Here is a 13,461-nt window from a genome sequence, read left to right on the forward strand (position 1 = left end):
TACTTTGGTTCGGCGGTATTGTTGGATGAAGCGGCCCGGACCGACATTACGCGTACGCTTACGCGAGACTGGTTCTACTGACGTGCTTTGCACACAGGTGGCTGGCGGGTGTCAGTTTCTCCAACTTTAGTTGAACCAAGTGTGGCTACGCCCGGTCCTTGCGAAGGTTAAAACAGCACCAACTTGACAAACTATCGTTGTGGTTTTGATGCGTAGGTAAGAACAGTTCTTCCTAAGCCTGTAGCAGTCACGTAAAACTTGCAACAACAAAGTAGAGGACGTCTAACTTGTTTTTGCAGGGCATGTTGTGATGTGATATGGTCAAGACATGATGCTAAATTTTATTGTATGAGATGATCATATTTTGTAACCGAGTTATGGGCAACTGGCAGGAGCCATATGGTTGTCGCCTTATTGTATGCAATGCAATTGCGCTGTAATGCTTTACTTTATCACTAAGCGGTAGCGATAGTCGTGGAAGCATAAGATTGGCAAGATGACAACGATGCTACGATGATGATCAAGGTGTCGCATCGGTGACCATGGTGATCATGACGCTGCTTCGAAGATGGAGATCACAAGCACAAGATGATGATGGTCATATCATATCACTTATATTGATTGCATGTGATGTTTATCTTTTATGCATCTTATCTTACTTCGATTGACGGTAGCATTATAAGATGATCTCTCACTAAATTTCAAGATAAAAGTGTTCTCCCTGAGTATGCACCGTTGCCAAAGTTCGTCGTGCCCAGACACCACGTGATGATCGGGTGTGATAAGCTCTACGTTCATCTACAACGGGTGCAAGCCAGTTTTGCACACGCGGAATACTCAGGTTAAACTTGACGAGCCTAGCATATGCAGATATGTCCTCAGAACACTAAGACCGAAAGGTCGAGCGTGAATCATATAGTAGATATGATCAACATATTGATGTTCACCATTGAAAGCTACTCCATTTCACGTGATGATCGGTTATGGTTTAGTTGATTTGGATCACGTGATCACTTAGAAGATTAGAGGGATGTCTTTCTAAGTGGGAGTTCTTAAGTAATATGATTAATTGACCTTAAATTTATCATGAACTTAATACCTAATAGTATCTTGCTTGTCTATGTTTGATTGTAGATAGATGGCCCGTGCTGTTGTTCCGTTGAATTTTAATGCGTTCCTTGAGAAAGCAAAGTTGAAAGATGATGATAGCAATTACACGGACTGGGTTCGTAACTTGAGGATTATCCTCATTGCTGCACAGAAGAATTATGTCCTGGAAGCACCGCTAGGTGCCAGGCCTGCTGCTGAAGCAACACCAGATGTTATGAACGTCTGGCAGAGCAAAGCTGATGACTACTCGATAGTTCAGTGTGCCATGCTTTACGACTTAGAATCGGGACTTCAACGACGTTTTGAACGTCATGGAGCATATGAGATGTTCCAGGAGTTGAAGTTAATATTTCAAGCAAATGCTCGGATTGAGAGATATGAAGTCTCCAATAAATTCTATAGCTGCAAGATGGAGGAGAATAGTTCTGTCAGTGAACATATACTCAAAATGTCTCGGTAGCATAATCAGTTGACTCAACTGGGAGTTAATCTTCCTGTTGATAGTGTCATTGACAGAGTTCTTCAATCACTGCCACCAAGCTACAAGAGCTTCGTGATGAACTATAATATGCAAGGGATGGATAAGACAATTCCCGAGCTCTTCGCAATGCTAAAGGCTGCGGAAGTAGAAATCAAGAAGGAGCATCAAGTGTCGATGGTCAACAAGACCGCCAGTTTCAAGAAAAAAGGCAAAGGGAAGAAGAAGGGGAACTTTAAGAAGAACAATAAGCAAGTTACTGCTCAGGAGAAGAAACCCAAATCTGGACCTAAGCCTGAAACTGAGTGCTTCTACTGCAAGCAGACTGGACACTGGAAGCGGAACTGCCCCAAGTATTTGGCGGATAAGAAGGATGGTAAGGTGAACAAAGGTATATGTGATATACATGTTATTGATGTGTACCTTACTAGAGCTCACAGTAGCACCTGGGTATTTGATACTGGTTCTGTTGCTAACATTTGCAACTCGAAACAGGGACTACGGATTAAGCAAACACTGGCAAAGGACGAGGTGACGATGCGCGTGGGAAATGGTTCCAAAGTTGATGTGATCGCGGTCGGCACGCTACCTCTACATCTATCTTCGGGATTAGTTTTAGACCTAAATAATTGTTATTTGGTGCCAGCGTTGAGCATGAACATTATATCTGAATCTTGTTTGATGCGAGACGATTATTCATTTAAATTAGAGAATAATGATTGTTCTATTTATATGAGTAATATCTTTTATGGTCATGCACTCTTGAAGAGTGGTCTATTTTTGATGAATCTCAATAGTAGTGATACACATATTCATAATGTTGAAACCAAAAGATGCAGAGTTGATAATGATAGTGCAACTTATTTGTGGCACTGCCGTTTAGGTCATATCGGTGTAAAGCGCATGAAGAAACTCCATACTGATGGACTTTTGGAATCACTTGATTATGAATCACTTGGTACTTGCGAACCGTGCCTCATGGGCAAGATGACCAAAACGCCGTTCTCGGTACTATGGAGAGAGCAACGGATTTGTTGGAAATCATACATACAGATGTATATGGTCCGATGAATATTGAGGCTCGTGACGGATATCGTTATTTTCTCACATTCACAGATGATTTAAGCAGATATGGGGATATCTACTTAATGAAATATAAGTCTGAAACATTTGAAAAGTTCAAAGAATTTCAGAGTGAAGTTGAAAATCATCGTAACAAGAAAATAAAGTTTCTACGATCTGATCGTGGAGTAGAATATTTGAGTTACGAGTTTGGTCTACATTTGAAACAATGCGGAATAGTTTCGCAACTCACACCAACCGAAACACCACGGCGTAATGGTGTGTCCGAACGTCGTAATCGTACTTTACTAGATATTGTGCGATCTATGATGTCTCTTACAGATTTACCGCTATCGTTTTGGGGTTATGCTTTAGAGACGGCTGCATTCACGTTAAATAGGGCACCATCGAAATCCGTTGAGACGACGCCTTATGAACTATGGTTTGGCAAGAAACCAAAGTTGTCGTTTCTGAAAGTTTGGGGCTGCGATGCTTATGTGAAAAAGTTTCAACCTGATAAGCTCGAACCCAAATCGGAGAAATGTGTCTTCATAGGATACCCAAAGGAAACTGTTGGGTACACCTTCTATCATAGATCCGAAGGCAAGACTTTCGTTGCTAAGAATGGATCCTTTCTAGAGAAGGAGTTTTTCTCGAAAGAAGTGAGTGGGAAGAAAGTAGAACTTGATGAGGTAACTGTACCTGCTTCCTTATTGGAAAGTAGTACATCACAGAAACCGGTTTCTGTGACACCTACACCAATTAGTGAGGAAGCTAATGATAATGATCATGAAACTTCAGATCAAGTTACTACCGAACCTCGTAGATCAACCAAAATAAGATCCGCACCAGAGTGGTACGGTAATCCTGTTCTGGAAGTCATGCTACTAGATCATGATGAACCTACGAACTATGAAGAAGCGATGGTGAGCCCAGATTCCGCAAAATGGCTAGAAGCCATGAAATCTGAGATGGGATCCATGTATGAGAACAAAGTGTGGACTTTGGTTGACTTGCCCATTGATCGGCAAGCAATTGAGAATAAATGGATCTTCAAGAAGAAGACTGACGCTGACGCTAATGTTACTGTCTACAAAGCTCGACTTGTTGCAAAAGGTTTTCGACAAGTTCAAGGGATTGACTACGATGAGACCTTCTCACTCGTAGCGATGCTTAAGTCTGTCCGAATCATGTTAGCAATTGCCGCATTTTATGATTATGAAATTTGGCAAATGGATGTTAAAACTGCATTCCTGGATGGATTTCTGGAAGAAGAGTTGTATATGATGCAGCCATAAGGTTTTATCGATCCAAAGAGAGCTAACAAAGTGTGCAAGCTCCAGTGATCCATTTATGGACTGGTGCAAGCCTCTCGGAGTTGGAATAAACGCTTTGATAGTGTGATCAAAGCATTTGGTTTTGTACAGACTTTTGAAGAAGCCTGTATTTACAAGAAAATGAGTGGGAGCTCTGTAGCATTTCTGATATTATATGTGGATGACATATTATTGATTGGAAATGATATAGAATTTCTGGATAGCATAAAGAAATATTTGAATAAGAGTTTTTCAATGAAAAACCTCGGTGAAGCTGCTTACATATTGGGCATTAAGATCTATAGAGATAGATCAAGACACTTAATTGGACTTTCACAAAGCACATACCTTGACAAAGTTTTGAAGAAGTTCAAAATGGATCAGACAAAGAAAGGGTTCTTGCCTGTGTTACAAGGTGTGAAGTTGAGTAAGACTCAATGTCCGACCACCGCAGAAGATAGAGAGAAAATGAAAGATGTTCCCTATGCTTCTGCCATAGGCTCTATCATGTATGCAATGCTGTGTACCAGACCTGATGTGTGCCTTGCTATAAGTCTAGCAGGGAGGTACCAAAGTAATCCTGAAGTGGATCACTGGACAGCGGTCAAGAACATCCTGAAGTACCTGAAAAGGACTAAGGATATGTTTCTCATATATGGAGGTGACAAAGAGCTCATCGTAAATGGTTACGTTGATGCAAGCTTTGACACTGATTCGGACGATTCTAAATCGCAAAACGGATACATGTTTATATTGAACGGTGGAGCTGTCAGTTGGTGCAGTTCTAAACAAAGCGTCGTGGCGGGATCTACATGTGAAGCGGAGTACATAGCTGCTTCGGAAGCAGCAAATGAAGGAGTCTGGATGAAGGAGTTCATATCCGATCTAGGTGTCATACCTAGTGCATCGGGTCCAATAAAAATCTTTTGTGACAATACTGGTGCAATTGCCTTGGCGAAGGAATCCAGATTTCACAAGAGAACCAAGCACATCAAAAGACGCTTCAATTCCATTCGGGATTTAGTCCAAGTGGAAGACATAGAAATTTGCAAGATACATACGGATCTGAATGTTGCAGACCCGCTGACTAAGCCTCTTCCACGAGCAAAACATGATCAGCACCAAGGCTCTATGGGTGTTAGAATCATTACTGTGTAATCTAGATTATTGACTCTAGTGCAAGTGGGAGACTGAAGGAAATATGCCCTAGAGGCAATAATAAAGTTATTATTTATTTCCTTATATCATGATAAATGTTTATTATTCATGCTAGAATTGTATTAACCGGAAACATAATACATGTGTGAATACATAGACAAACAAAGTGTCACTAGTATGCCTCTACTTGACTAGCTCGTTAATCGAAGATGTTTATGTTTCCTAGCCATAGACATGAGTTGTCATTTGATTCACGGGATCACATCATTAGGAGAATGATGTGATTGACTTGACCCATTCCATTAGCTTAGCACTTGATCGTTTAGTTTGTTGTTATTGCTTTCTTCATAACTTATACATGTTCCTATGACTATGAGATTATGCAACCCCCGTTTACCGAAGGAACACTTTGTGTGCTACCAAACGTCACAACGTAACTGGGTGATTATAAAGGTGCTCTACAGGTGTCTCCGAAGGTACTTGTTGGGTTGGCGTATTTCAAGATTAGGATTTGTCACTCCGATTGTCGGAGAGGTATCTCTGGGCCCTCTGGGTAATGCACATCACTTAAGCCTTGTAAGCATTACAACTAATAAGTTAGTTGCGGGATGATGTATTACGGAACGAGTAAAGAGACTTGCCGGTAATGAGATTGAACTAGGTATTGAGATACCAATGATCGAATCTCGGGCAAGTAACATACCGATGACAAAGGAAATAGTGTATGTTGTTATGCGGTTTGACCGATAAAGATCTTCGTAGAATATGTAGGAGCCAATATGAGCATCCAGGTTCCGTTATTGGTTATTGACCGGAGATGTGTCTCGGTCATGTCTACATAGTTCTCGAACCCGTAGGGTCCGGACGCTTAAAGTTTCGGTGACGATTGTATTATGAGTTTATGTGATTTGATGTACCTAAGGTAGTTCGAAGTCCCGGATGAGATCGGGGACATGATGAGGAGTCTCGAAATGGCCGAGACGTAAAGATCGATATATTGGACGACTATATTCGGACATCGGAAAGGTTCCGAGTGATTCGGGTATTTTCGGGGGTATCGGGAAGTTACGAAAATACGAGGAAGAAGTAATGGGTCTCATGGGCCAAGTGGTGGAAGAGAGAAGACAGGGCGCGCGCCCCCCCTAGCCCAAACCGAATTGGACTAGGGGGCCGGCCCCCTTTCTTTCTTTTTCTCCTTCTCTTCTTTCCTTTCCTCCTCCTAGTAGGAGTAGAAAAGGGGAGCCCTACTCCTACTAGGAGGAGTAGGAGTTCTCCTCCTGGCGCGTCCATAGAGGGCCGGCTGGCCTCCCCCCTTGCTCCTTTATATACAGGGGCAGGGGGGCACCTCTAGACACACAAGTTGATCAGTTGATCTCTCCCAGCCGTGTGCGGTGCCCCCCTCCATCATATTTTATCTCGGTCATATCGTAGCGGTGCTTAGGCGAAGGCCTGCGTTGGTAGCAACATCATCACCGTCACCACGCCGTCGTGCTGACGGAACTCTCCCGTGAAGCTCTGCTGGATCGGAGTTCGCGGGACGTCATCGAGCTGAACGTGTGCTGAACTCGGAGATGACGTGCGTTCGATACTTGGATCGGTCGAATCGTGAGGACGTACGACTACATCAACCGCGTTATGTTAAAGCTTCCGCTTTTGGTCTATGAGGGTACGTAAACAACACTCTCCCCTCTTGTTTCTATGCATCACCATGATCTTGCGTGTGCGTAAGAAAACTGTTGAAATTACTACGTTTCCCAATAGCAACCTCATCGACCACAGGAACCGCCAACACGATGGACTTAGACACCTTCAGTTGCTCACATGACTTTGGCAACACATGCTCCTCACACGAGGCCGCTGATGAGACCACCTCCAAATGCTCTACAGAGATAGGCGAACTAGGGCTAAGACATAGCTCTCGTAGTTCGGACATGACCTGCAACACCAGAGCTTCAAGCACGACAATGGACTCAACTGAGAGTGAGATGAACCGTTCTCAACACAAGGAAATAAACATCCATATAACTCTTACCTCCCTTCCTCCATAGAGCCAACATCTTCCACGCAGAAGGGCATGACATCAGAGTGGTCTGCGACCTAGCCGGTGCAAGGGAGAGCCTGCTAAGAGCAGCCTCCGCCTGCTCGAGAAAGCTCTGTACCCGTGCCAGACAACTCTGTAACAATGTTGTCTGATCGGTCCTGGTCAGAGAGGACCGCAACATCATATCGGATGGAGTTGTTGAGCCAACGGTAGCAAAGACGACAGATGCTCAAGACATTAGAGGGGAGCACGGATTTCACTGCACCTTTACATGAAGCTAGAGCAGGATGGCGCATGGAACCAAGGAATGGCGACATGGCAAGACATGTCAAAGAACTTAGAGGATGCCCAGAATTGCGGCATCCACATGAAGCTAGAGCAGGATGGCGCATGGAACCAAGGAATGGCGACATAGCAAGGCATGCCAAAGAACTTAGAGGATGCCAAGGATTGCGGCATCCACGCGCACAATGACCATTCTTCAAGCAACGGGAGCACCGAAGCTGATCTCTACAATTGGCCGCATGATGCCCAGGAGCGAAGCATCTGCAACATGTACCGTGCAGCCAAGCAGGGATTAGACGGGGAGCCATTGCAGGGGCTAGCAACGTCGGGCGACGCGGACCACGCCGGGGCAACACCTCCTGCCATCCCTCTTTTTTGTTCTCAAGGAAATAAGGAAATGAAAATTTGCACTTTTTTGTTCTCGGGCAAAGAAGGGAAATAAAGAAAAGGTACTCCTCCGATTTGGTGAAATAACATTATTACAAGAAGTTTAGGACTTGAGATAGCAGTGGAATTATTATACATTTTTACAAAAAGCTTGAGAAGACTTGACTTCAACCAAGCTAGAAGCACAAGAAACACTTCAACTAAGCTAAAAGCACTAGAACTACTGAAACTAAGAAGCGGGTAAAGCTAGAAGCACGAGAACCAGACGCTAGTACGAAGGAGAGTGCCACTTCATGCAAAAGGGCACGCTAAACTCAAGCAGCCGGCGGCCTGCACCCGCAAACCACTGGCACACGCCGCGTACGTACGCGCACGGCAGAGGCCTGCCTATGCGCCCTGCTTGTTGAGCCGCGCCGCCGCAGCCACGGACGCTGCTATCCCTCCCGGCCTCACCGTCTTGTCGTCCTTGTTTCGGGTCTCCGCCGAGGCCACCCTCGCCGCGTCGGCGGCCTCCACCTCCTTGTCCGCAACCAGCTTCGCCGTTGCATTCTGCGTGCACGCAGGTCGACCACCAGGTTGACCATCGCAGTCAGTAACATCAAAGGATTCAAGCATATGTGTACTGGTAGCGTCGATGTGCAGGACATACTACAGACATACCGAGAGCACGTCGCCGAGCTTGGCCTTCTCCTCGTCTCGCGCGGCCCAGACGTTGGCGTCGGCGGCCGACTGCGCCTGCGCGGCCAGGCCACCAGGGATATTGACGTCCAGCCCGGTGGCTCGCACTTCGGCCGCCTGGATGGCCGCTGCGTCGCTGCGCTCCACCGGCCTGCTTCCCGCCGCGTAACCTGCCGCCTCCAGCGCCTCGCCAATAGTTATCTTCGTGTCGTCGCCACCGGCTTCACCTGCATCGGCGGCATCATCAGGCGCGAGGTACTGGCCCACGGCCTGTCCGGCGACGAACTCGGTGACGATGCGCCCGCCGGGGACGCGGGTCTCGGAGACGGAGACGCCCTGCTCGGCGGTGGCGTCCGTGGCCTGGTCGTGGCCGACCACGCCCATGCGCTCGTTGCGCATGGCCGCGGACTGCATGGTGGCCGCCGGGCCGCCCTTTATCGTCTCCCCGAACACGAGGTTCTCGGCTGACTGCATCGTGGCCGCGTCCTGCGGCGCCACGGGCTTCTGCGCGAGGCCGCCGGTCACGGCCGGGAACACGTCGCCGTAGCGGACGGCGCCTCCTCCCTGTCCCTGGCCCTGCCCGCCGCCGCCCGCCTGGGCTTGGTCGGACGACGGCCTCCTCTGCTGCCCCTGGCTCATCTTGGCGAGAAGGCGTCTGGTTATCTGCCGCGTTGCCCCGAGCGTGTGTAGGGTGGCTAGGTGAGTAGTACAGCTGAATCTTGCGATCGACATGGATGGATCATGCGTGGGTATGGTGGTTATATACGGCGTGGGTGGGTGCTCACAGGGAGACAGGCGTGGGAGAGGGCGGAGACGTGGAGGCGAAGGAGGGGAGGCGCGTCGCGGCTTTGCCGTGAGGTGGCGCGCGAGGAAGCGGTGGAGGGTTGGACGGCGGAGGCAGCGTGGAGTGGCGCGCGCGTGGTCTGCAAAGCGGTGGCGCTTGTTTTTTCTTAACACACTACTAGTACAATATATGAAAACGGATCTGCTAATTTACATGCGGATGAAAAATAATTCGCCTTCATCCGTTTTCCGTGCCCTGCAATCTGTGCATGGAGATTCGTGTGTGTGACCCGTTATTTGTCTCGTTTCTCTTATCGGGCCCGTGTGGTTGACCCGTTATTTTTTCCATCGCAACCCGCGTGTCTGTGTGGTTGACACTGTCGCCCTCCTCCTCCGAGCCGAACACGCAACCCCGAACAGAATCGAACGAGAGAGAGATAGCCATGGCGATTTGGAGCTCCGCCTCACCGCTCGATCCAGTGTTTTGGTGGTGACTCGTCCGCGCTCTCCCTCGTGCTTCCCCGCTTCCTCCGCCTCCCTTCTGTTCCTGCCGGCGGGATCTGCGGCATCTCTCGGCCCCGCACCGATCCGTCCCCATTTCCGCCGCTGGCGATTTTGTTCGTCGGATTCAGTCCCCCCCTCCTCCCTTTTTGTTGTTCTTGTGATCTGTTAGGTAGGGAGTTGGTTTTGTCTGTCAGATTTGATGATTGTATCCATCCCCCGCAGCTTTTTTCCGTGTAGATTTGTTTAGGTTGCACCGTTTCTGGGATGCGTTTGATTGTTCTGCTAAGCGTGGTAGCTTCCGTAGCTGGGATGTGTGTCAGTTCGATGTGCTGATCTATAATTGATTGGATGTTGGAGTCCGAGTTGTTCATGTGAGGCTGGCTTGCTTAGTTGTAGTACTCTGATGTATTCAGTCAATTCGAACGGATGTATTCTGTTCCCTGGCCTTTAATCCCTAGACCATTTCTCTTCACTGGTATTGTTTCGTGGGTATGTGGTTTACTCTGTAATTTCTATTTTGGATTTACAGTGCAATCCCCATTGTTTTTTAAAATGATTTTCAGTGTAATTCATACTGGATTTTCATTGATTTTCACTGTAATCCGTACTGAATTTCCAGTGTAATTTTCTTGTGGATAGGTAGTATATTTGTAGTGTAAATCCAAAGCAATTTGTAGTGTAATCCCCGGTTATTTTACAGTGTAATTTCAGTGTATTTGCACTGTATTTGCTAGTGGAATAATAGTGTATATGTCTTAATTGCAGTGTATTTTTGTCAGTGGGGTTGCACTGTATTTGTTAGTGGAATTACAATGTATTTGTTAGTGATGTACAGTGTAATTTGATAGCTGATTTACAGTGTAATTGCCATGGATTTGCACTGTATTCGCTAGTGGAATTACAGTGTAATTCACTTGAATTTTTATTGTGGAATTGCGTTTTGGATTTACAGTGTATTTGTCAGCAAATTTACAGTGTAATTCATAGCTGGTTTTACTGTGTAAATTCAGTGTAATTTACACTTTAATTGAGTAGCAAAGGAATTGTGACTGTTCTTGTGATGCACCGCTAGTTTGTATGTTCTTGTGATGCATCTGATTCCAGTGTATTTTCTTAAGGATTTAGACTATAATTATATTCGGATGTACACTGTAATCTTCATCGGAATTCCAGTGTATTTTCTTAGTGGGTGATTACAGTGTATTTACAATGTAATTCTCAGTTGGTTTCCACTGTAATTCACATGGGATTTCTTCACTGTAATTCTTAGTGGGTTATGTAGTGAAATAAAAGAGATGTAGACTGTAAATGCTATCAATGCATTTCTTCTTTATATTTTTGTTATGTTTTATCCCTTTTGCCATTTCATCTCAGACATTTTGTCCTTTTCTTTGTGTTTGTACATATTTAGGTTATAGATTAAAGTATGGGGAGACTCATGAAGGCTTTTGGTAAGGGCACTTATGCTGCTTGTGTTCAAGATTGTGATGATTCAGATGGGGATCCTTTTGTCCCCAATGATTTTGCTGAGGATGATCCTTTTCAAGATTCGGAGGTTATATTTCTAATTTGATTTTTTATTTCTTTTATTTTCTTTTATTTCTTGTTTGGTAGCTTATTTGTTCCGGTTTTCTAGTTCATTCATTTGTTTCATCTGTTAACTGCAGGAACATCAAATGGATGATCATGATTTCGAGAAAGTCTTAGGCTATGCTTTTTAGCTGCTTTTTTCTAGTCTGGCTCTTGATAAAGATGGGGTGTGTACCCGCTCAGGGCATGTGCTGCTATGATGAAGTGGATTTATTTCCGGTCATGTCCTCTTCCAGTTTTTTGACTGTAGTCCCTGATGGGTTGTAGTGTAATTATTTATTGATTTTGCTCTGTAATGCCCAGTGGCATTACACTGTATGTTAATTGGTCTTACATAGTAATTCTTAGCGGGTTCACACACTAATTTACAAAGTAGTTTACACAGTAATTTTAGCACTTCCTTACTGTTGGTTAGTGTTCATTTTTGTTGGCTTGTTCAAAACTGCAATTCTTACAGTGTAATTCTAGGTAGATTTACAGTGAAATTCTAAGTGGATTTACATTGTAATTCCTACTATATTTACACTATAATTCTAGGTCGATTTTACAGTGTAAATCTAGGTATTTACACTGTAATTCCTACTGGATTTACACTGTAATTCCTACTATATTTACAATGTAATTCCAGGTCGATTTTACATTGTAAATCTAGGTAGAATTACAGTGTAATTCTAGGTAGATTTATACTGTAATTCCTACTGGATTTACACTGTAATTCCTACCGTATTTTCAGTGTTTTTCTTAGTGTAGTAGATTTTACAGTGGATTCAAACTGGATTTACAGCGGTATTTAAAGTGTAAATCTTAGTGTAATTTTAGTTGATTTTATAGTGTAATTTTAGTGGTTTTTGTCATTTTCATTTTAATTGTGTGTGGTTAGTAGATTAGAGATGGGAAAGTATTGCCTGGGTTCTTTTTCTTCTTTCTCGCTGCTTTGCCTGTGTGGGTTGAAAAGAGTTGGGGTGTGGATCCAATAACATCTTGGTGCGGGTCCGTTTAAAAGCGGTATGAATCACCTGAAGTAGCTCAGTAAAAGAGTATGATCCACTCTGTTATTTGTCAAGACTCTAGTTAAAGAAAGCATGTTTTTGATAACTTTTTTTGTTTTCAGGATTGTTTTCTGCTACTAGAAAGCCATACGTTAAGGAAATCAACTTCATCTTCATTGAGGTACATCGCATGTCCTTTGATGCTGGATTTCATTGCATTTGGTTTGATTGTAGGCACCTGCACTCAATATTTTGAGTAAATTATCTATTAATGCAAACAAGTATTCAGTTTTGAACTGTAAATAAGTGCAGAGTAATTTTGCAGAGAAGGTCCCAGCAATTTGATCTAACAGTCACAAATTTCTCCTTTTAGTTCTGAACTGTAAATATGTAATCATTTTTATAGATTCTTTTTGTTTGTTGCTACTTGTGTGAGTGCCTTCTAGTGTGAATGTTTTTAGCCTGATTGTGTTTGTCCTTTTTCCTGTTAATTTCAATTTTTAGTGCTCATGTTAATGCATGTCAATATTCAGTGTAAGCAAGCATCCGATCATAGTAGTTTACACTTCTAAAGTTACTTAAATTCAGTCCTTCAATCACAACTATTTAAGAACAGGTAGAAAGTGTCTAAAACAAGTAGATTAAAGTGTCTTAACAGTGTTTGGTTTTTCAGTTTCCAAAGGGTGTGAAAATAGTCATAGTTTCTCTCAACTGGAGCAATCATCCCCCTTTTATGTTTTTAACTAGTTTTCCCAAAATGGAATTGCTAGCTTCCTGAGCATGTTTTGATCCCTGTAGTGTGTTTATTTCTGCAAATCCAGAAATCTATGATCTGGGCATGTAGTTTTCAGTTTTCCTGTGATCATAGACAACTAGTTCATGCGACCATATCCTAGTTGTTCCTAGGGTTTCTCCTGTTTCATGCTTTTGTGTGATTATGTTCTTATTTTCGATCTGTGTAGATTTTGTGCTTAACTTATCCTATGTAATGATTCACTAGCTAGAGGTATGTTCTTTCTTCCAGATTTGTTCAGGCAGGAGAGAGACGACAGGAGGTGATGAATGCACAGGAGACGCGCG

The 13,461-nt window shown here is 44.2% G+C and overlaps 1 protein-coding gene and 1 long non-coding RNA gene across 2 annotated transcripts; one reads left to right on the forward strand and one right to left on the reverse strand.

Moving 5' to 3' along the window:
• Positions 1 to 7,891: 7,891 nt before the first annotated feature.
• On the reverse strand, positions 7,892 to 9,262 carry LOC125528622 (late embryogenesis abundant protein D-34-like). Its single transcript, XM_048693069.1, has 2 exons — positions 8,498 to 9,262; positions 7,892 to 8,386 (listed from the first exon to the last, which is right to left on the reverse strand). Exons 1-2 carry the CDS (start codon positions 9,245 to 9,247, stop codon positions 8,225 to 8,227), a joined length of 912 nt encoding a protein of 303 aa, XP_048549026.1. The 5' UTR covers positions 9,248 to 9,262; the 3' UTR covers positions 7,892 to 8,224.
• A 366-nt stretch (positions 9,263 to 9,628) lies between these two features.
• Positions 9,629 to 13,461, forward strand: LOC125528619. Its single transcript, XR_007292424.1, has 3 exons — positions 9,629 to 11,357; positions 11,470 to 12,562; positions 13,406 to 13,461. It is a non-coding gene; the product is annotated as an uncharacterized LOC125528619 (long non-coding RNA).

The sequence above is a fragment of the Triticum urartu genome, unplaced genomic scaffold (genome assembly GCF_003073215.2).
Source record: "Triticum urartu cultivar G1812 unplaced genomic scaffold, Tu2.1 TuUngrouped_contig_5, whole genome shotgun sequence".
In the NCBI taxonomy this organism is placed as follows: domain Eukaryota; kingdom Viridiplantae; phylum Streptophyta; class Magnoliopsida; order Poales; family Poaceae; genus Triticum; species Triticum urartu.